Consider the following 24,459-nt stretch of genomic DNA (forward strand, 5'->3'; position numbering starts at 1 on the left):
ATCTAAAAAATCTGTTACTCTCTCAAAGAAGGAGATCAGGTTGGTTTGGCACGATCTACCTTTTGTAAAACCATGTTGTATTTTGTCCCATTTACCATTGACTTCAATGTCCTTAACTACCTTCTCCTTCAAAATTTTTTCCAAGACCTTGCATACTACAGATGTCAAACTAACAGGCCTATAATTACTTGGATCACATTTTTTCCCTTTCTTAAAAATAGGAACTATGTTAGCAATTCTCCAATCATACGGTACAACCCCTGAGTTTACAGATTCATTAAAAATTCTTGCTAATGGGCTTGCAATTTCTTGTGCCAATTCTTTTAATATTCTTGGATGAAGATTATCTGGGCCCCCCGATTTAGTCCCATTAAGCTGTTTGAGTATCGCTTCTACCTCAGATATGGTGATGTCTACCTCCATATCCTCATTCCCATTTATCATGCTACCATTATCCCTAAGATCCTCTTTAGTCTTATTAAAGACTGAGGCAAAGTATTTGTTTAGATATTGGGCCATGCCTAGATTATCCTTGACCTCCACTCCATCCTCAGTTTTTAGCGGTCCCACTTCTTCTTTCTTTGTTTTCTTCCTATTTATATGACTATAGAACCTTTTACTATTGGTTTTAATTCCCTTTGCAAGGTCCAACTCTATTTGACTTTTAGCCTGTCTCACTTTATCCCTACATATTCTGACCTCAATAAGGTAGCTTTCCTTACTGATCCCTCCCTTCTTCCACTCCCTATATGCTTTCTGCTTTTTCTTAATTACCTCTCTAAGATGCCTGCTCATCCAGCTTGGTCTACAACTCCTGCCTATGAATTTTTTCCCCTTTCTTGGGATGCAGGCTTCCGATAGCTTCTGCAGCTTTAATTTAAAATAATCCCAGGCCTCCTCTACCTTTAAACCCATAAATTCTTCAGTCCAATCCACTTCCCTAACTAATTTCCTTAATTTTTGAAAGTCAGCCCTTTTGAAATCAAAAACCCTAGTTGCAGATTTATTTTTGTTAATCCTTCCATTCAATTTGAACTGAATTAGCTCATGATCACTTGAGCCAAGATTATCCCCTACAACCATTTCCTCTATGAGGTCCTCATTACTCACCAAGACCAAATCTAAAATGGCATCCCCTCTAGTCGGTTCAGCAACTACTTGTTGAAGGAATCCATCAGCTATCGCATCTAGGAAAATCTGAGCCCTATTATTATTACTAGCACTCGTCCTCCAGTCTATATCTGGGAAGTTAAAGTCTCCCATGATCACACAGTTTCCATTAGTATTTACTTTATTAAAAACATTAAAAAGGGCTCTATCCATATCCAAATTAGATCCCGGCGGTCTATAGCACACCCCAAGCATTATCCCAGGGGAGGCTCTAATAGTTTTCTTCCCCAATTTGTTTAATTGTTGCCCAAACAGACTCAGTCATATCCATTTCATCGCTTCTTATTTCTTTACATTCTATCTCATCATTGATATACAGTGCTACTCCACCACCTTTACCTTTATTTCGGTCTTTCCTAAACAGCACATACCCTTCAATACCTGTAGCCCAGTCATGACTACTATTCCACCAGGTCTCTGTTATACCTATAATATCTGGTTTCACTTCCTGCACCAGTAACTCTAGTTCCTCCATTTTGTTACCTAGGCTCCTTGCATTAGTGTACAAACATCTTAATTTTTGCTGTTTGGCCTCACTCACATGCTGTACCCTATTAGGCACGGTTATTTTACTACCAGTATAACCTATTAGACTTGTATCTACACTGCCCTTCCTCCTACCTACAGCTGTATCCACTCTTACTTCATTTTCTTTCCACTCTATGCTAAATTCTGGCGTGGAGATTACCTGGACATCTCCCAACCATCTCCCCCAAATTCCTAGTTTAAAGCTCTCTTAATCAATTGTGCCAGCCTCCATCCTAGACTGTTAGGTCCTTATATGCGAGGAACTGCATTTGTTGCAGTGCTGAGAATTATTGCAGTATCAGAATTGGTGCCAATGTCAACTGCACCAAGGAAGACATAGTAGCCTTCAGTACAATTGCATGTGTTATGCACCAGAGAGCCAGAAGGTGCCGCCAGTGCCTGAGATGTTGCAGAGGCACTCAGTAGTATTTCATTGGTGTGGCCAGTGCCATTGTTGAAAGGTCAGCCTTTTCTCCACCTTCCGTTTTAGAGCCTGTCTGCTTCAGGTCTTTGGCCTTAACGGTACTGGCGGTACCAGATGCCTCTGCCAACTTGTAGGTACTTAGCGGTGGCATAGTCAGTACCTATGCTGTAGATCGAATTGAGGAATGGCTTTTCAACCTGGTCTTTGTAGGAGGAATCATAGAATATCAGGGTTGGAAGGGACCTCAGGAGGTCATCTAGTCCAACCCCCTGCTCAAAGCAGGACCAATCCCCAATTAAATCATCCCAGCCAGGGCTTTGGCAAGCCTGACCTTAAAAACTTCTAAGGAAGGAGATTCTACCACCTCCCTAGGTAACGCATTCCAGTGTTTCACCACCCTCCTAGTGAAAAAGTTTTTCCTAATATCCAACCTAAACCTCCCCCACTACAACTTGAGACCATTACTCCTTGTCCTGTCCTCTTCTACCACTGAGAATAGTCTAGAACCATCCTCTCTGGAACCACCTCTCAGGTAGTTAAAAGCAGCTATCAAATCCCCCCTCATTCTTCTCTTCTGCAGACTAGACAATCCTAGTTCCCTCAGCCTCTCTTCATAAGTCATGTGCTCCAGACCCCTAATCATTTTTGTTGCCCTTCGCTGGACTCTCTCCAATTTATCCACATCCTTCTTGTAGTGTGGGGCCCAAAACTGGACACAGTACTCCAGATGAGGCCTCGCCAATGTCGAATAGAGGGGGACAATCACATCCCTTGATCTGCTCGCTATGCCCCTACTTATACATCCCAAAATGCCATTGGCCTTCTTGGCAACAAGGGCACACTGCTGACTCATATCCAGCTTCTCGTCCACTATCACCCCTAGGTCCTTTTCCGCAGAACTGCTGCCTAGCCATTCGGTCCTTAGTCTGTAGTGGTGCATTGGATTCTTCCATCCTAAGTGCAGGACCCTGCACTTATCCTTATTGAACCTCATCAGAGTTCTTTTGGCCCAATCCTCCAATTTGTCTAAGTCCCTCTGTATCCTATCCCTGCCCTCCAGCGTATCTACCACTCCTCCCAGTTTAGTATCATCCGCAAATTTGCTGAGAGTGCAATCCACACCATCCTCCAGATCATTTATGAAGATATTGAACAAAACCGGCCCCAGGACCAACCCCTGGGGCACTCCACTTGACACCGGCTGCCAACTAGACATGGAGCCATTGATCACTACCCATTGAGCCAGACAATCTAGCCAACTTTCTACCCACCTTATAGTGCATTCATCCAGCCCATACTACTTTAACTTGCTGACAAGAATACTGTGGGAGACCGTCTCAAAAGCTTTGAAGTCAAGAAACAACACATCCACTGCTTTCCCTTCATCCACAGAACCAGTAATCTCATCATAGAAGGCGATTAGTTTAGTCAGGCATGACCTTCCCTTGGTGAATCCATGCTGACTGTTCCTGATCACTTTCCTCTCATGTAAGTGCTTCAGGATTGATTCTTTGAGGACCTGCTCCATGATTTTTCCGGAGACTGAGGTGAGGCTGACTGGCCTGTAGTTCCCAGGATCCTCCTCCTTCCCTTTTTTAAAGATTGGCACTACATTAGCCTTTTTCCAGTCATCTGGGACTTCCCCCATTCGCTACGAGTTTTCAAAGATAAATGGCCAATAGCTCTGCAATCACAGCCGCCAATTCCTTTGGCACTCTCGGATGCAACTCGTCTGGCCCCATGGACTTGTGCACGTCCAGCATTTCTAAATAGTCCCGAACCACCTCTTTCTCCACAGAGGGCTGGCCATCTATTCCCCATGTTGTGATACCCAGCGCAGCAGTCTGGGAGCTGACCTTGTTCGTGAAGACAGAGGTAAAAAAAAGCATTGAGCACATTAGCTTTTTCCACATCCTCTGTCACTAGGTTGCCTCCCTCATTCATTAAGGGGCCCACACTTTCCTTGGCTTTCTTCTTGTTGCCAACATACCTGAAGAAACCCTTCTTGTTACTCTTGACATCTCTCGCTAGCTGCAGCTCCAGGTGCTATTTGGCCCTCCTGATTTCATTCCTACATGCCCGAGCAGTATTTTTATACTCTTTCCTGGTCATATGTCCAACCTTCCACTTCTTGTAAGCTTTTTTATGTTTAAGATCCACTAGGATTTCACCGTTAAGCCAAGCTAGTCGCCTGCCATATTTACTATTCTTTCGACACATCGGGATGGTTTGTCCCTGTAACCTCAACAGGATTCCTTGAATTACAGCCAGCCCTCCTGGACTCCTTTCCCCTTCGTTAGTCCCCCAGGGGATCCTACCCATCCGTTCCCTGAGCGAGTCGAAGTCTGCTTTCCTGAAGTCCAGGGTCCGTATCCTGCTGCTTATCTTTCTTCCCTGTGTCAGGATCCTGAACTCAACCAACTCATGGTCACTGCCTCCCAGATTCCCATCCACTTTTGCTTCCCCCACTAATTCTTCCTGGTTTGTGAGCAGCAGGTCAAGAAAAGCTCCCCCCCCAGTTGGCTCCTCTAGCACTTGCACCAGGAAATTGTCCCCTACGCTTTCCAAAAACTTTCTGGATTGTCTATGCTCCGCTGTATTGCTCTCCCAGCAGATATCAGGAAAATTTAAGTCACCCATGAGAACCAGGGCATGCGATCTAGTAGCTTCTGCGAGCTGCTGGAAGAAAGCCTCATCCACCTCATTCTCCTGGTCCGGTGGGCTGTAGCAGACTCCCACCACTACATCACACTTGTTGCTCACACTTCTAAACTTAATCCAGAGACACTCAGGGTTTTTCTGCAGTATCGTACCAGAGCTGAGCAGTCATACTGCTCCCTTACATACAGTACTACTCCCCCCACTTTTCTGCCCTGCCTGTCCTTCCTGAACAGTTTATAACCATCCATGACTGTACTCTAGTCATGTGAGTTATCCCACCAAGTCTCTGTTATTCCAATCACGTCATAATTCCTTGACATCACCAGGACCTCCAGTTCTCCCTGCTTGTTTCCAAGGCTTTGTGCATTCGTATATAAGCACTTGAGATAACCTGATCGCCCCTCATTCTCAGTATGAGGCAGGAGCCCTCCCCTCACAGACATTCCTGCCTGTGCTTCCTCCCGGTATCCCGCTTTCCCACTTACCTCAGGTCTTTGGTCTCCTTCCCCCGGTGAACCTAGTTTAAAGCCTCCTCACTAGGTTAGCCAGCCTGCTCGCAAAGATGCTCTTCCCTCTCTTCGTAAGGTGGAGCCCGTCTCTGCCCAGCACTCCTCCTTCATGGAACACCATCCCATGGTCAAAGAATCCAAAGCTTCTCTCCGACACCATCTGCGTAGCCATTCGCTGACTTCCACGATTTGACGGTCCCTACCCAGGCCTTTTCCTTCCACAGGGAGGATGGACGAGAACACCACTTGCGCCTCAAACTCCTTTATCCTTCTTCCCAGAGCCACGTAGTCCGCAGTGATCCGCTTAAGGTCATTCTTGGCAGTATCGTTGGTGCCCACGTGGAGAAGCAGGAAGGGGTAGTGATCCGAGGGCTTGATGAGTCTCGTCAGTCTCTCCGACGTGAAGAGGAGTGGTAGCTTTCCTCTTCACATCTTTCAGGAGATGGGTCCCTCCCGTGCAGAGTTGAGGAGGGAGGTCTGTCACAAGCCGCATTCAGCTATCAGTCGCCCGGAGAAGTTTGTGATCCCAGGTGTGAGGCTGGGCGGAAAGACTTCTCTATGAGAACTGAGTTTTAGTTTAAGACCCCTTGTTTTTCTTGTGTGGGCCTTAACGTTATGGCAATGAGGAAGATTATATGGGCCCACTAAAGCATTTTCACAACCATATGCATTAGCTGACTTGATGGTATAACAGCAAGACAATCTGTTACTTTATCACAGTTATAAGGTTTATGTAGGGATAAATACACACACATACACAGAAATGCAGTCACCTCTTCCCTGAGGGAAATGAAGAGCTACCACTAACAGTCTGAGGTAAGAAAATATCTCATCTGACAAGACAATTAAAATTCCCACTCTGCAAAATGAGTTGGGATTTTTAATCACCATAAATAGCTGTGGTCTCAGTTCTAGCTCTAATAGAAATGGCTCTGTCCAGCAGCAAAGCACCCAACTATCCACAGGCTGGACTCTTGAGGAATTAGAAGGAAGTGTCACTTACAGAAACTTATTAGAGCACCTGTATTCTTCTTTAGATACTTGCCTGGCACATAGGAACACATACAGGGCCGGTCACTAATCTGGTGCTTGTGCCGTGACATGTTCTTGGATTTCTCCACCAGCACTGAATCCTACTTTCCTGAGAGGCATCCTGTCTTGGTTTTATATATATGTCTCATCTCTGTGAGATCAGAAATAATTAAGCCTGGAGAGCACTGCATTTCACACCAGAAACAGCATTCTGGCAATGAGTGCAAGTTGGTCGTTGTTTTGCTTCTAGCCTATTTTGTGACGTTTGAGTCTGCATGTTTTGTTTTATTGATATGTCACAGGCACATGGTATGGAAGACCAAGCTCAACCCCAGGATATTATTCAATTGGTTGTGTTATAAATTAGTTACAATGGAGACTGAATAGTGTTTCCTGTTCAGAGCCTGTATTCACAGGGCACCTGCTGTTTCAGTGTAGTAATCTTGCTTGAACTTTCAACCCACACTGCCTGTATTACTTTCAGAGATGATTTCATTTACCCTTCCAGTTCATACAGTCCTACATTTCTACTTACTGGGCTGCCTTGTCCTGAATGTTTTCAACAGAACACTGGTTCTTAGCTGCACTCAGATACCAAGATGGTGGGCATGGTATACATGAAATGAAAACACTACCAGAGAGAACTTAAACGTTCGTCTACTATTTACAAAAAGTCTAGTCATGGTATACCCAGCAATACATCTTTATTTACAGCCAGGATGCAATTCTGAAGTCCAATGGATCATTTGAAATGGTGTGTTCAATTCTGTCCTCTGAATGCAAAAAGCCACACTTTACAGTTTGAGGTTAAGATGCCTGCTCTGCCTTGCCAAATACACTTCAGGACTGGTTCAATCTTTTCATGGTAGATTTCAATCCCTGCTCCCTCCGTACAATGCAACATTCAATATCAAGGGATTACAAGCCATATAATACATACAACTCATGAGTGAAACTCACTGCCTCTTCTGCAGAGCCCACAGAGCTGGAGTTTGCGATGCCCCCTCCAGGTGGAGATGTTCAGAGTGCTGTCGAATAGAGGCTGAGAAGTATTAAGTTTATAAACATTTGGAATTTTATTTAAAAAAAACATCACAACCATTAACATTGTTACAGTTAGTTCTCCTCCTGGTTTTGCAAACAATGATACTGAGCATGCTCACAACAATGGTTTCTCATTGGTTTAGTTTTAGTTAAACAACCATTTTGTTTAAAAGGAAAAAAAATAACTCAGCACACTACCATTTAACTTGGTTTTAATGTTTCTCCACAAATGGTGAAAAATACTAAAGTACAGACAAGGAATAATCATAATGTTGTGGCCAACATTATAAATATGGAATTATAAATTTAAAACATTTTCTGGTTTAAAAAATAAATCTGGTAGTAAATGCAGCTCTGCAGGTTTCTGCCTCTAGTAGGGCCGGTCTCTCCGCTCCTGACGATGTTCACCCCTACAAAAAAGAAACCACTTGTTTGGTTATAGCTCATAGGACACACCCACAACCTTGCTTTCCATTAGACCGAGGAGGAAAATGATAAAAGGTTTAGAAAATTTGACTTATGAGGAAAAGTGAAAAACACAGGGCATGTTTAGTCTTTGGGGGAAAAAAGGCTGAGGGGACCCAGTCTTCAGACGTGTTACGGGCTGTTCTAACGAGGACGGGGATCCATGGTTCTCCATGTCCCCTGAAGGCAGGACAAGAAGTCATGGGCTTCATCTGCAGCAAGGGAGATTTAGGTTAGATATTAGGAAAAACTTTCTAACTATAGCACTAGCATAGGCTTCCAAAGGAGGTTGTGCAATCCCCACCACTGGATCAGACAAACACCTGTCGGTGATGGTGTACCATTTACTTGTCCTGCCTCAGCACAGGAGGCTGGACTAGATGAGCTCGAGGTCCCTTCCAGCCCAAGATTTCTAGGATTCTATGCACACTCCTAGCACAAGAGGAGGCTATCATAATTTTCATTATTCAGTGTTTGTTCCTGTCCCCATCAACTTTCTGATCAAGAGTTACTGATTTTCTAAGCTTTATTTCTCCACTTACCTTTGATCACATCAGATCTTGTTTCATTCCCCGCCTCCACCCCAAAACCTATTCGAAGTTGTCAAATCATCCTAGCCCTGTGGTCCCCGAACTTTTTACCCCTCTTCCCCCCAAAGCTGGCTAGATTGTCGGGCTCAACGGGTAGTGATCAATGGCTCCATGTCTAGTTGGCAGCCGGTATCAAGCAGAGTGCCCCATGGGTCAGTCCTGGGGCCAGTTTTGTTCAGTATCTTCATTAATGATCTGGAGGATGGTGTGGATTGCACCCTCAGCAAGTTTGCAGATGACACTAAACTGGGAGGAGAGGTAGATATGCTGGAGGGCAGGGATAGGATACAGAGGACCTTAGACAAATTAGAAGACTGGGCCAAAAGAAATCTGATGAGGTTCAACAAGGACAAGCGCAGGGTCCTGCACTTAGGACGGAAGAATCCCATGCACCGCTACAGACTAGGGACTGAGTGGCTAGGCAGCAGTTGTGCAGAAAAGGACCTAGGGGTTACAGTGGACGAGAAGCTGGATAGGAGTCAACAGTGTGCCCTTGTTGCCAAGAAGGCCAATGGCATTTTGGGATGTATAAGTAGGGGCATTGCCAGCAGATCGAAGGACGTGATCGTTTCCCTGTATTCGGCATTGGTGAGGCCTCATCTGGAGTACTGTGTCCAGTTTTGGGCCCCACGCTACAAAAAGGATGTGGAAAAATTGGAAAACATCCAGCGGAGGGCAACAAAAATGATTAGGGGACTGGAATACATGACTTATGAGGAGAGGCTGAGGGAACTGGGATTGTTTAGTCTGCGGAAGAGAAGAAGGAGGGGGGATTTGATAGCTGCTTTCAACTACCTGAAAGGGGGTTCCAAAGAGGATGGCTCTAGACTGTTCTCAGTGGTAGCAGATGAATGAACGAGGACTAATGGTCTCAAGTTGCAGTGGGGGAGGTTTAGGTTGGATATTAGGAAAAAAACTTTTTCATGAGGAGGGTGGTTAAGCACTGGAATGTGTTACCTAGGAAGGTAGTCGAATCTCCTTCCTTAGAAGTTTCTAAGGTCTGGCTTGACAAAGCCCTGTCTGGGATGATTTAGTTGGGGATTGGTCCTACTTTGAGTAGGGGGTTGGACTAGGTGACCTTCCAACCCTGATATTTTATGGTTCTATGAAGGCTGGGAGGAGGGCAGCAGCTCCAGGAGGGGGGGATGCGGACACTTGGTAAGGCGGTTGAGGCTGGGGCCACAGCTGGGGCACCAAGCACAAGCCCGGGAGCGGAGCCAGCAGCCAGAACCAGGAGTGGAGCTGGGTGGGCCCCAGCAGCACCCCCCCCAAACATTCTTTCCCACCCCCCTAGGGGGCGCACCCCACCTCTGTCCTAGCCTTTTGCCAGGTTCCTTAGTTTGCTCTCCTACATACTTGTCCATTTTTCCTGGTCCTCCACGCCTGCCGCCTCTGCCTCCCATTTGCTCCATAAGAGGTCCAGGTGGGCCCCCTGGTCCTCCTCGTCTTCCTCCTCCAAATCCACCTCGATCCATACCCCGGCCTCCTCTGAATCCGCCTCTATCTCCACCACGTCCACCTCTGAACATTCCACCAGGGCCACCACGATCCATGAGGCCTCCTCTTCCTCCTCTCATGCCACCAGGGCCACCTCTGCCACGATCTCCACCTGGTAAAGAAAAATGTCACCATGTACATCTGAAACCAGGGCTCTCTAAGGTGAAAACATGCCTGCTCTAGACAGATTTCCAGGACTGAAAACTTAGTCCTTTCACATTAAATCATCTCTAACTTTCCTCCAGACCCAACTCAAGAAGAAGCAGTACAAGATGTGTGCATGCAGCTTTGAGGCAGCGGGTAGCTTAAGGCCTGGCAGTGGAACCATGAAGAGGGCAGCCACCCCAATCACAGGGCAGGAAACCCACTTTTCACTCTTCCCAAAATTGCTGGCCCTTGTCAAAAACATGAATGTTGGCAACATTGCACAAGCTGCAGGAACAAAGCACAGATGTCCAGGAAGCAACGTCAGGCCACTTTCTGGGCTGGAGACAGCCACTGGTGGCTCATGCCACACTGCATGAACTGCATGTTTACAGAAGTGCCACTGAAAATTTTGAGCTATCCTGAAATCCACTGGGAAAGCCTGAGAGGCAGATGGCTGATTTAGAGGCCGTTTTGGCTGGGAGCCACATAAAGTGACAGTGTCATAGGGCAGGTCTATAGCAGAACTCTACACTGGTGCAGTTGCGCTGCTATAGCATGTCTGGTGAAGTCGCTCTATGCCGAAGGGAGAGCGCTCTTCCTTCAGCATAATTACTCCACCTCTGCGAGATGTGGAAGCTACGTTGGTGGGAGAGTCTCCAGTCAACAGTGCCGGTGTGGACAGCGCTTAGGTCACTGTAACTTGCGTCACGAGTCTTTTTCACACCCCTGAGCAACGCAAGTTAGATTGACTGAAGCAGTAGTGTACGCCTGCCTGTAGGAAACTGGATTGCTGCAGACAGATGCAAGGAAAGAGTCACAGAAATAGTGGGAAAGTGAGAGCAAGTCATCTCAGGCAGAACAGAACCATAAACTGCTGCCTCTACAGCTCCAAGAGTGTGTTATTTACCCAGTAATTATCCACCTCTAGTGATCAGTCCCTGAGAACACTGTATAAGCAATGTCAATCACATATGCAAAGGAAGTGGTTCATCTTAAGTACTCATTTCCCATGCTCTGGGAATAACCTTGAGCTCCTCTCTAAAAGCTGTGCCACATACATACCTGGAGGTGGGAAGGGGGGTGGAAGAAAGCCTTCTGGTTTAGGAGCCTTGCATTGATTACACTCTGTTCTCCAGGCAAAGTTCTGGTTTCCACAGCCCCTAGACAGAACCATCAGTTAGTGAAGACTTTAAAAAAAAAAAGTTTCTGAATGAGAAACAAGATTTGAAGATCTACCTTAATAACTTTTAATGGCTATGTAACTGATCTAGGAAAGGACGCTGGTCCTAGTACAGAACAAGAGACAAATGTAAGGATTTTGTTCTCAACTTTGATACTGAGTCTGTAAGTGAGCAAGTCAACCAGCCCATATTTCTCCATCTTTGGGGTTTGTGATGACTAACTAGTTAATATCTGCACCACACTAACACAGCCCTTTTTATCTGCTTTGCCAGTACAAAAAAATAGCAATGTATTATTACACCGAATGATGTGGTTGCTCCAACTATGCTCCTCTTGGGGCAGAGGCTGTCTTTTTTGTTGCGTTTGTACAGCACCTAGCACAATGGCACTACTGCAATACAAATAATATTGCTACCTCTAATATGACAGAGATGTTAAACTGGCAAGGACTGTATGTAATCACTAATGCATCTCTGCTTAGTTCAAGCTCTCAATTACAGTAAATTCAACAGCTTATTTTTTCAAAATTTGAACTGTACTTTATTACCAGAAGTTCTGGCCCCAAATGAGCCATTTCCTAACTGACAAGTACCCAGGCATTTTGGTGACATGATTATTAGTATGATGGGGCCTGTGACATTCTGCAGGAGATGAAAGCCGAGTGGGCTGCAGTGCCAGGTATCATGTAAGGAACAAGGCATCTGGGTTTACATGCAGGACTACAGGGCACAAAGGTGTTAACAGATCAGCCTAGTTGGTAATGCAAACACTTACGGATTGGGGCACTGCCAGTCTCCAGCTCGGTGCTGGACGTTTCCTCCAGAAGGGTTTCCTCTAGAACCCCGCGGTCCTCTTGGAGGGAAGCCTCCCCTGTCTCCACCTCTGCTTCCCATACGGCCCATTGGACCACCAGAACCACCAGGACCCCCTGGGCCTGAAAGAAAGAAGTCAGTTAATTCCAATGCAGACTCTGGTCACCTCCACAACTTAGGGTGTTGCTCAGGAATGTTCCCTCTAATTTTTTACATCCATGTGTGGAATGAGTTTTGTTATGTGCAGCACCAATAATGAGGTAATGTGGATGTGCGCCACCGCCCACCAACACAAACAAAAAGCCTAGATATATTTTTAAAAAGATATAGGTATGGAAGAAGAAAAAATATTAAAACAAGGGATAATTAACAAGGTGCACTGCTTAAGATGTTTGTTTAATATGAAATCAAATAAAAAGAAAATTAAAATAAAGAAAATTAACACGGATAGCTGTATTACACTGAAATAGCAGACTCTCTGTATGTGACTGTTTTCTCACAATGTGGGGCAACACTGCTGTGGACCCACCCAGACTCAGTTATAGCCCATGCTATCTTAGGAGAGGAGCTGATTATGTACTCCTTGGAGTGGAGTACATGCATTTTATCATCCTAACAAATCAAGCTAGTAAACACACCAAAATGTGGCATACTGAAAACAGCTATATAGATAAAACAAACACAGCCATTAAGTGAAAGCATAAAAAATGTGTGCCAGAGGCCCAATTTAATAACCTACTCCCATAGACCACTAAATCTTCAGAGAAAGCTGCTCTCAGAAAATTAAGAATCTGCCAACACACTAGCATGCTACGGACTTTTGCAGTCCACAAAACTATACCTCTTGCATGTACATTATCTGCACACACAGCTCAGCTTCAAGATACTAAACAAACCTAGGAGTCAACTAGAAATAGTCATTCTCTCCTCCTAAGTATTAATACCGTCTTTTCTGATACTGGACAGGAGAGTAAAAGGCATTCACTCAGGCTTATACAATTTCTATAGAATGTCAACTCTTAATTTGATTAAAACTTCACACACATAGAACAGTAAAAATAAGTAATAATAAAGCGACACAGACAGCAAACAAACCACAAACAAGTGACAACTCTGAAAATACAACAGGAAGTAAAACATCAAGTAGTTGCAAAGAGAAAAGGAGGACCTGTGGCACCTTAGAGACTAACCAATTTATTTGCGCATAAGCTTTCATGAGCTACAGCTCACTTCATCGGATGCATTCAGTGGAAAATACAGTGGGGAGATTTTATATACACAGAGAACATGAAACAATGGGGGTTACCATACACACTGTAACGAGAGGGATCACTTAAGATGAGCTAATACCAGCAGGAGAGCGGGGTGGTGGTGGGGAGCCTTACAAAAGGTTCCTCCCCCCCGCTCTCCTGCTGGTATTAGCTCATCTTAAGCGATCCCTCTCCTTACAGTGTGTATGATTACACCCATTGTTTCATGTTCTCTGTGTATATAAAATCTCCCCACTGTATTTTCCACTGAATGCATCCGATGAAGTGAGCTGTAGCTCACGAAAGCTTATGCTCAAATAAATTGGTTAGTCTCTAAGGTGCCACAAGTCCTCCTTTTCTTTTTGCGAATACAGACTAACACGGCTGCTACTCTGAAACCTATCAAGTGGTTGGTTATGGTGAAACAAAGCCCTGTAGAAACAGGCAAAATTCTCCTGTAATTTGTGCATGTTGCCAACTCAAAAACTCAGACTAGGCTCATTAAGTTTTTACAAGTCCAGCCTTAAGTAAATGGAGCACATTAACACATCGCTTCAGAGTTTGCAGACAGATCCCTGCTTCAAATAATTTGCAAATAAAGTCTTCATCCTACAAAACACGTAGCACCAAATGCTTGCTACTCAGGAGTCAATGAGAGTACTCTAAAGAGCCAGAACTATACCAGATAGCAAAGATCTGGCCTTAATGGCTTCCAATACCTCTCAAATGAATTCTAAAACTTGTCTGGAGGCCTCTCTCCTGGCCACTGCAGCCCCGAAGCAGGGGCTGGGACGTGACAGGTTAGAAAATACAAGAGGGATACTGCAAATCAAACTTTAAAGCTGTAGTACATGTTCCGAAACAAAGCTAAATCCAAACATTTTAAGCAGCTGGTGGAGGTACTGTTAATTTTAGGAACTAGATTAATTAACCTATGTACCAGACAAGCAATTCCGAAATGCCAGCCAATGTAAAAGCTAGGCATAAATAATACATTGTCACTTCTGTGATTATAGAAATGGTTATTAAATGTGATTTTTAATGATAGTTTTGGGGAGGAGATATTTATTTGGATTCTTTTTAAAAAACAAACCAAAGTTACTGCAGTTATTCTCCAGCCAGAACTACTTATCTATAGGGATCTCTTTTTTGGAAGAACAAAAGCAGTTGTCATATATAAAGCACATCTCAAATCCTGTTTCTATTTTTTGTATTCAGTTAGCTTGACCTGTGTACAAAATTCAGGTATAATCAGCGGTAAAATAACAAAAATGAAGCTAAATACATTTGATGATTGTATCTATCCACTAGTTTTTTACATTGAAAAAGCAGAAGCAAAATTCTGCAAAATGCATATATCTGTAAATGGCACACATGACATGGGGTAATCTTTAACACAGTGAAACAAATATCAGGTTTCAGAGTAGCAGCCGTGTTAGTCTGTATCCGCAAAAAGAAAAAGGAGGACTTGTGGCACCTTAGAGACTAACAAATTTATTTGAGCATAAGCTCTCGTGAGCTACAGCTCACTTCATCGGATGCATGCAGTGGAAATACAGCAGGGGGATTTCATACACACAGAGAACATGAAACAATGGGTGTTATCATACACACTGTAAGAGACTGCTGAATTTGAATTAATTTGCAAACTGGACACCATTAAATTAGGCTTGAATAAAGACTGGGAGTGGATGTGTCATTACACAAAGTAAAACTATTTCCTCATGTTTATTTTTCCCCCTACTGTTCCTCACACCTTCTTGTCAACTGCTGGAAATGGCACACCTTGATTATCACTACAAAGGGTTTTTTTTTTCTCTCCTGCTGGTAATAGCTCACCTTACCGGATCACTCTTGTTACAGTGTGTATGGTAACACCCATTGTTTCATATTCTCTGTGTATATAAAATCCCCCTACTGTATTTTCCACTGCATGCATCCGATGAAGTGAGCTGTAGTTCACAAAAGCTTATGCCCAAATAAATTTGTTAGTCTCTAAGGTGCCACAAGTCCCCCTTTCCTTTTTGTGAAACAAATATGACATTTAAAAAGTGACATTTAGTTAAATGTTAGTTCTTACTGGTATTGTGGTGTTTGTGTCTCCCGTCTCTCGCCCACTGCCCAGATGGGGCTGCCTGGGAGAGACTCGCTTGTCCCATCTCTCCTGGCCGCCACCCACAGCACAGCTGGGGCTGCTTGGGAGAGACTCGCTTGTCCCATCTCTCCTGGCCGCCACCCACAGCACAGCTGGGGCTGCTTGGGAGAGACTCGCTTGTCCCATCTCTCCTGGCCGCCACCCACAGCACAGCTGGGGCTGCTTGGGAGACAGTCAGGACCAGAGTCGCAACTCATGTCTCCCCCCACATCTCACCCCCTATTCCCCCCACCAGCTCACCTTCTCCATGTTCTCTCTCTGCAGGGTCATGAGGCATCTAATTAGTGGAGCCACACCTGCGTGGCTCCACTAATTAGGTGCGCAGCCCTTCATTCCCTCAGGTGCGCACCTTAGAGGGAACTATGCTGCTTGGTGTACACTACACCCCAGCTCTGCACAATAAGGTTCCAGGGGAATTCAGCTCATTCATACAGACTCTGGCCAACATTACCTCCACGCAGAGGGGGAGGCAATCCACGTGATTCACGTGGGGGCATCCCACCCCTCATGCTGTTCATTGGCGCCTTCTTCCGAGTGAGAGAAACTTTGAGTTTGCTCCCCTGGAAATCTTTTCCTGGGAGGAAAAAAAGACAGAAAAGTGTGGCTTGCTTACATGGTCAGAAACTTCCACTACTGGAGGGGGAATAGGGCTTGGGTACCATGTACATGCATCCTACAGGATACATGTTTCCATAGTCACTGATCAAAGGGAAAGGTGTCCCTCTATTAAGTGCTGGAGGGTGGGGGAGAATTCCATCTCTGACCTGTAGAACCAAAGAAACTCTACACCGAGTTGCCCAGACTACTTGGAAGTTAGCGCCTTAGGGAGCTGGCTTATCTGGTTTGACTAACACCAGAACGTTTCCCAGGTAACATCTTTCCAAGCAAGATTTGCGTTTGTGCGTGCGTGCATATGTATGTATGTAGGGCCTCCCTATGTGAAGGGCATAAAACCCCACTTTTCTATCCTCTGAATTAGCCAAATACTTAGCTATGAAACATAGGCGCCGACCCCCTGGGTGCTCCATGGCTGGAGAACCCATGGGGAAAAATCAGTGGGTGCTCTGCACCCACCAGCAGCTCCCCGCCCCGCCCCTGCCCCAGCTCCGCCTCTTCCCAAGCATGCCACATCCTGCTTCTCCCCCCAGCTCCCAGCTGTTTTGCAGCAGCAAGCACTGGGAGGGAGGAAGGAGGAATACGGTGCGCTTTGGGGGAAGAGGCAGGGCCAGGGCGGGGATTTGGGGACGGGGTCCAATAAGGGCAGAGAGTGGGCAAAATTGGGGCAGAGACTTTGAGCAAGGGGTTGGAATGGGGGCGGGGCATAGGTGAAGCTGGGGTGGGGCTGGGTCAAGCATCCACCAGCACCTGGAAAAATTGGCACCTATTCTATGAAATAAATCCCAGTCAAAACTATGCTCATCAGAAGCAAGAGTTAATTCCAGTCACTTGCCATCAAACCATTCTACAGCTGCTTTGGCAGTTGATGGGTCATCATAGGACACTGTGGCATCTCCTTTTGGCTTTCCAGTTTCTTTGTCAAGATAGAAGTTTATCATAGGTTGCCCAGTCCTCTTGTTCATCTAGCAGGAAAATAAAATCACACTTCAAAATGCAGTGCAATAAATTGAATGAACTGTAAACAAAAGATTCCCAAGATATCCTTCTCCACTACTCTTAAAATCATCCCCAATTCCTCTGAGGTAGAGGTCAAATACTCCATTTCAGTTATACAGTTATATGTATCAGGAAAGAGCAAATCCACACAAATCCTGCCCCCCCCAATCCCTTAAAGGATGTGACTAACCCCTATCCCACCTAGAGGGCACAACTACAGTAGAATTCAGAAACCTGAAATGGACACTGAAAGACAAGTCCTAAAAGGCTCTTCTGGAATATAACTCTGCTAGTTATTTCAGGGGTTCTCAGCATGCTGGGTTGGGACCATACTGCCATATGGGAGGTGGTCCTGCCTGGAATACACTGGGTGGGGGTGTCCCAGTATGGAAAAGGCTGAGAATCACAGCTCTATTTCCATCCCGCTCTACTAGTCGGTGAGATAGTTATTGTTCCACACTCCAGCGGTCCTGCATAGAATCATAGGTTTGTAAGGAAACTCAAGAGGTCATTTAAGTCCCTTGCAATCATGGCAGGACTAAGTATTATCTAGGCCATCCCTGACAGGTGTTTGTCTAACCTGCTCTTCAAAATTTCCAATGATGGAGATTCCACAACCTTCCTAGGCAATTTATTCCAGTGCTTAGCCACCCTGACAGTTAGGAAGTTTTTCCTGGTGTCCAACCTAAACCACCCTTGCTGCAATTTAAGCCCATTGCTTCTTGTCCTACCCTCAGAGGTTAAGGAGAACAATCTTTTCCCTTCTCCTTGTAACAGCTTTTATATACTTGAAAACTGTTATCTCCCTCCTCAGTCTTCTCTTCTCCAACTAAACAAACCCATTTTTTTCAGTCTTCGATCATAGGTCGTGTTTTTTAGACCTTTGATGATTTTTGTTGCTTTTCTCTGGATTTTCTCCAATTTGTCCACATCTTTCCTGAAATGTGGCACCCAGAACTGAACACCATACTCCAGCTGAGGCCTAATCAGCGCTGAATAGAGCGGAATAATAATTTCTCATGTCTTGCTTACAACACTCCTGCTAATACATCCCAGAATGAGGTTTGCTTTTTTTTTTTTGGGCAACCATCTTATACTGTTGACTCAGTTAGCTTGTGATCCACTATAACCCCCAGATCCCTTTCTGCATTACTCCTTCCTAGCCAGTCATTTCCCATTTTGTATGTGTGCAACTGACAGCTCCTTCCTAAGTGGGGTACTTTGCATTTGTCCTTATTAAATTTCATCCTATTTACTTTGGACCATTTCTCCAGTTTGTCCAGATCATATCCTCCAAAGCAACTGCAAACCCTCCCAGTTTGGTATAGCCCCCAAACTTTATAAGTGTACTCTATGCCATTACATAAATCATTGATGAAGATAATGAACAGAACCAGACCCAGAACTGATCCCACTTGATACGTCCTTCCACCTTGACTGTGAACAATTCATAACTACTGTCTGTGAACAATTTTCCAACCAGTTATGCACTCACCTTACAGTAGCTCCACCTAGGTTGTATTTCCCATGCATACCCACCTTGACAACACCACATTGTTTGAAGAAGTCTGCCAGCTCCTCCAGGGTCACACCATCACTCAGTCCCTGTACATAAACTGAACTGTTGTCTGAATCGTCATCTGTGTCTACAGGTGGGCCTAAGGAAATCAAATTCACAGAAGTATCATTATACCAGGTGATCACAAAAGATAATGGACAGAGTTCAGTTTTATCTGGTCAACTTTAGTGATAATCTCCTAAATGGACTACTACCTCTCTTTCAGTGAGGGTAAATACTTGTATATTTATGGAAATGCCAGATGAAAATCCAGCCATACAACATGGGGATTCAGTGGCACCTTCTCTATACATAAGGAAGAGCCATACCACATACTGATCACTAAGAAAGTATCTGTAAAAAAGCTCATCCTTTCCAAATAATCAGCTGATTTATTTCCTACTGACCTCCTACATAAGGGAATTTTGGTCTGGTCTCTTGCCATGGCTGGATGTATACCATTAAAGTGCCATGAGAAACTGTAGCCAAAATTGGGTGGCTGATATAATGGAAGTCTTTTTGAGCAATAATTTGAGATCTGTGCAAAAACAGATATCCAACTGCAGGTGCAAATTACATTTTACATCTTTTGTACAATTATATAGGCAATGACCTAAGCTGATCCTGGAAACAGCAACAGACACAAAATGCAGATTTTTACAGGACTAGAAAGGAAAAAAACTACAAATTCACAGGCTATGGGTGGTGGAAGGGAGGAAAGGAAGAGAAAAGTAAAGCTAGTATATGCCTGTGTGGTAGTTATTTCAATACTGCTTGAAATTAGATGCCTGGTATATCTGAACACCCATGGACATGCTGCTTAAATACTCTCCTCTTTCATGAAGGGAAGGATAAGCATCCAAATGAATCTTTGCAAAATTTAAATCAGCCAGCCCAACTATTGGATTAATTAAGAAAGTAGAAGAAATGGATCAAGACACTGGGATATAGAGGGTGAATGCCCCTGAACTTTTTATATAGGCAGGGAAGAAATAAGGCAGATAAACCTTTGCGGACAAGTAATGTGAATGACTGCCTTCACTTGGGGAGGAAGAACAAGTGAGAAATCCTTCTTTTCAGCATGCACAGGTGATATTCTGAACAGTATTCAAAATTACCTAAATCAAGATCTGGTCCTTCTTCCATGGGTCCTGCCAGTCAAGGAAAAAAATCATATAAAGTTTTGTTAGTGCACGTCTTGCAGGCTGAAAACCGACACACACAAATCTATCTACTTACAACCACCATATGATGGTGTTGGTTAAACTCAAATTGACCTGCATTGCAAAAATTTTAGCAATGCACCCTTTTACGGTTTTTTTTTGTGATCAGTTTGCTACTTTTAGCAGCCTTTAAAACCATTAACCATTATTACACTTCTTTAGCTTTACTGGGCCAATCAGTGTATATTTATAAGAAAAGTTATTTTTCTTTATTAAATCCAAACAAAATTAAATTTATTCTCCCCAAATTACAAAAGTAGTTTCTCAATACTTCAAGTTACCCTTTGTTTTGTAACCATAGGTTAACCTTATACCCCTAGGCATTGCCGGCAGTACCCATTAAAGTCTTGTTGTATATGTCATTTTTAACCACTTATGAAACTAATAAAAATTATATATTTTTTTTCTAAAAACTGACTGATTTTTTTTTAAACACTATCCATTGTAATGCTCAAAAACTTACCACCAGGCTTATTGAAGCCACCTCGCTCTCCAGCGCTGCTGGGGGGATAAACGAAGAAATGAAGGCCTTTCCCTTTAAAAAGCCAGTACCGCTCTGAGCCTCTGGGGCTCACTGGGAAGAATGGCACTGGCTAAACATCTCCAAACAATGCATCTGTCTGTCTGTCTCTCATCTCGTCACTATGCCTTTCTTCAGGGCAGCTTGCTCAAATTTCCTTTACGCACAACCTTGCTTGTCTGGTTTAGACACCACTTTTGCTGCTGTACCCTTTCGTTACTTGTATTGGTATTAACAGTACAATACTTGGCAAAAACATTTAGAGATTTTCAAATTGTGTTTGATTTTTAAAAAAAAGATAAGTCACCTATAGGTCAACTCCCTCCCCTTTGTATGTACATAAAGGTGCACCCTCAGCCTCTTGCAGCAGGAGAGCAAACTGAGTTCCTGGGTCCCTAACATTAACAGTTAAAAAGGCAGGAGACAACCATATGTAATACCTAGAACACAGTTCAGATGACATTTCCACTAAAACCTTAGTATAAAGCCATACATTGAGGTCACTACTGGATTTAACAGTCTCTGTGGAAGAAGAACTTACAGAATATATCAGGGCTCAAAGGCCTGGGGGTGCAGCTTTATGGACACAAACCAGAAATTAAGATTTTAATGTGTGCCAATGCAAAAATCACAGCCTCTAGCTTTTAATACAAAAGCACAGACTAGGCTATTAGTTTTCAGTTGCTTCCAAGTGCTGGTTAATTAGGAAAATGCCACCTGAAAAGGGTTTTCTGGGTGGGGGTGTTGTTTTGAGGGAGGGAAGAGAGGAGGGAGAGAGCCATCTATTTGCTAGCCAGTATTGCACCTTTAATCTCTAAAAAGGTTTTAAATACACAATTCCAAGCTGTTGCATGCAGCTTTGCTTCCTTTTTTTTTTAAAAAAGTACACACCATATATGTAATGTCTCTCTTTTTAAACACACATGTTTACACTTTTTAATGTTACACAATTCTAAAGTATTATACCAGTATGCAGTTACCAAAGTTACAGAAGGATTCCATTTATACAATGAATACATTTGGTTAAAAATATTCTATGTATATTTTTCCTCTCCATATGGACACCGTGTCTAGTCCCACTTTTCATTATGCTGCCGGCTGAGTACTGAGTACGGGTACTTTTTAAGTATTGAAGTGTATACAAGGCTCTCACTTTGTAACCTGTAGCATATAAATGCGACAAAGCATGTTAAAAAGTTTCCATGTTTAACAGCCAATGAAAATATAAAATAATTGAGTCAATGAAAAAGGGCATGTTAATAACATTGAGCTCCTTACCTGCAAGAGACACTGAAATCCATCACCACAACATGATAAAAGGGCCGAGTTCCCCTACCCTGCCCCCTGGGTTTTCAACCTACTGCTTCGTGGAAAGGCCACCTTTTCTATGGACAGTAGAAAAACTACATCCAAAAGCTGGCAGCCTCTTTAATAGACTTTCAGTTGGAAATCACTACAGAAGTAATTTATTCTTTGATTACAGATGTGAAATTAGAGAAAAAAATTATGAATCTTTTGCAGTGAACAGCACCAAAATGGCTACAAGTTTTAAGACGTGATGATAGTAATTTCAAGTGTCTACATCTACTTTAAAAACATTAGAAATAAATATATTATGGGTGAAATCTTTATATAGAACAATGGAATCCTGTTCCATTCAAGCCAATTTATGAAATCAGTAATGTTTCCATGTGAACAAGTGTTTATCTTTAAAATATAAGTTCCAGGTAGTTGTATTTCTCCAATAAAGATTTCAGACCATTTGGATTCATTTTAGCTAAGCTATGCAGAATGACAGAGTAACTTCTCCAATTTCTAGGTGAAATGGGGTTCTAAAACAAGTCGCCAATAAATGCTGCACTTTTATCTAAGGCTGTTGACTCACTTGCCCAGCCATACAAATATATGTGGCAACATTTTACCGAGATTTGTCCTGATGTTTTGCACTTCCATCTCCGCATTTCTAATCTGTATGAATGAAACTCTGCATAGCTTTAAACGTAAGTTTCATAGCGATTGAACACACACAAAGCTAAACCTTCCTTATATTAGCCTTGATAATTAATCCATCATCCTCACCTTCATTAAAACAGACACCAGAGACAGGGAGCTATAAACTACTGATCTGAACAAATAGGTTTACTAAACCAGATTATGCCATCAGTTAAAATGGCCAAACTGATTTAGATCACCTGAAAGCTCCAATGGGGAGCAGTCCTGGAAGTCAAGTCAGATCTTTGGGTGTTCTTGGGGCTTTTCTTCACACTCCAACCAAGCCACTCTAGAGCTGTGGCTTCAACAACAATAAACTGATCCATACATTCACTTATAACAGTAGCTCCAAGTGCTACTTCTAGTGCAAACAGAGGCTGAGGGGAAACATTGTATAAAACAGCTGACATTAGGCTTCTGCCATGTACATACCTGAAACGTCAAGACCCCAAATAGTGAGGCAAAGAAAGTGAAACCTGGAACTCCTGGAAGGTTTGTGTGTGTTCTATCCAAAGTTATCGTTAAATCCCACAGAGGATTTCACCTCTGAATAACCATGAAGGGAGCTGAAAGTTCTTTATTTCATAAAACCCTTAATTCCCCCAAACCCAACAATCTGCAGGAAAAAAAGTGATCCTGCCCCTACTTCCCCTAGGAGGACATTTCCATGGACTAGAAACAATCTCACTATTAATAAATATTCTCCATGGAAGCGTGGTTTGAAATGTCATCTTTCAGCCGCTCCTTCCATTTCAAATCCTATGGGTAAAACAGAATTAGGTAAAAGGAGAAAAGATTTGCTCTTACCCCATTCCACCGCGTCCTCCTCCCCGCCCACCTCTGCTCATGCCTCCACGATCAAATCCTCCTCTTCCCCTTCCCCGGTTATCAGGGCCACTCATGCTCCGACTTTCTCCTGGGCCAGAAAAGCCTCCAGATTCCTGTCCATATCCACCCATGTTGCTGGTATGGTCCTGACGAAATGAACCTGAGGAGAGTTTGTATTGTAGATATTAAAGCAGAAGCAGATAAAGTCAGACTCATTCTGAAGTGCTTGTTCCGATTACAGTAACTCCTAACTTAAAGTCACCCCAGTTAACGTTGTTTCATTGCTGATCAATTAGAGAGCATGCTCGTTTAAAGTTGCGCAGTACTCCCTTATAATGTTGTTTGGCAGCAGCATCCTTTGTCCACTGCTTACAGAAAGAGCAGCCCATTGGAGCTAGTGGTGGGGGCTTGGAACCAGGGTGGATCGGCAGCACTCCTATCAGCTCCCCTAAGTTTCCTGTGTGGCAGCTGCCCACCAAGCTATCAATTGCCAGGCAGTTCGGCTGTCCCTCCCCCCCACTGCCCTGTGCTGCTCCTGCCCTCTGCCTTGGAGCAGCTCCTGGGAGCTGCCTGCTTGCTGTGCGGGGGTTGCTAATATCAGGGTGTCCCCCTCCCCCCGCTCCTGCCCCTAGCTACTTTACCCCATTTCCAGAGTGTGTGTGGTGGGGGAGACACTACAGGGCTGAGGACGGAGGGAGCTTGCTGGCAGCAGCTGCTGTCTCAACTTGCTGATCTACTTAAAAAGGCAATGTACTTAGAGTGGGATCAGCGTACTTAAAGGGGCAATGCGTGTCTCTCTCACACACTGTGTGTGTGTGTGTGTCTCTCTCTCTCTCTCTCTGCCATGCGGTCTTCCCTCCCTCCATTTGTGCTGCCTTGTAGAGTATGAGGCTAGTGTTAACCTTTGTGGGCTCAGCGGAGTGCTAGTTTATCATTTACCAGTAAGGCATTCCCTGGGAAATATCCCACCCTCTTTCACCCTCTGACTTTACCACCTCAACCAAGCTCCACAATCATCACTGCTGTGTACAGTATTAAACTATTTAAAACTTGTACTGTGTATTTGTGTACACACACACAAAATATAGTATTTTGTCTGGGAAAAAATTTTCCCTGAAACCTAACCCCCACCCCCCGCCCCATTTACATTAATTCTTATGGGGAAATTGGATTCGCTTAACATCATTTCACTTAAAGTAGCATTTTTCAGGAACATTAACTACAACATTAAGCAAGGAGTTATTGTACCTCTTTGCAC

At 43.9% G+C, this 24,459-nt stretch overlaps 1 protein-coding gene across 8 annotated transcripts in view; it reads right to left on the reverse strand.

Annotated features, from left to right (window-relative positions):
- Window positions 1-7,011: 7,011 nt before the first annotated feature.
- Window positions 7,012-24,459, reverse strand: part of EWSR1 (EWS RNA binding protein 1) — a 41,377-nt gene continuing 23,929 nt past the window's right edge. For 4 of the 8 annotated variants that reach the window (XM_078848959.1, XM_073312770.2, XM_078848960.1 and 1 more), the window contains 10 exons: window positions 23,181-23,361; window positions 20,325-20,359; window positions 19,757-19,789; window positions 18,620-18,738; window positions 16,917-17,046; window positions 15,918-16,040; window positions 12,024-12,183; window positions 11,130-11,227; window positions 9,780-10,032; window positions 7,012-7,778 (listed from right to left, as the gene is read on the reverse strand). In XM_078848959.1, the coding sequence (XP_078705085.1) occupies window positions 7,739-7,778; window positions 9,780-10,032; window positions 11,130-11,227; window positions 12,024-12,183; window positions 15,918-16,040; window positions 16,917-17,046; window positions 18,620-18,738; window positions 19,757-19,789; window positions 20,325-20,359; window positions 23,181-23,361 (1,172 nt within the window). In that variant the 3' untranslated portion in view covers window positions 7,012-7,738. Of the gene's footprint in view, window positions 7,779-9,779; window positions 10,033-11,129; window positions 11,228-12,023; window positions 12,184-15,917; window positions 16,041-16,916; window positions 17,047-18,619; window positions 18,739-19,756; window positions 19,790-20,324; window positions 20,363-23,180; window positions 23,362-24,459 lie in introns of all 8 variants that reach the window. The other 4 variants (XM_073312773.2, XM_073312769.2, XM_073312774.2 and 1 more) reach the window with 1 other exon arrangement.

This window comes from Lepidochelys kempii, chromosome 15 (genome assembly GCF_965140285.1).
Source record: "Lepidochelys kempii isolate rLepKem1 chromosome 15, rLepKem1.hap1, whole genome shotgun sequence".
Classification (NCBI taxonomy): domain Eukaryota; kingdom Metazoa; phylum Chordata; order Testudines; family Cheloniidae; genus Lepidochelys; species Lepidochelys kempii.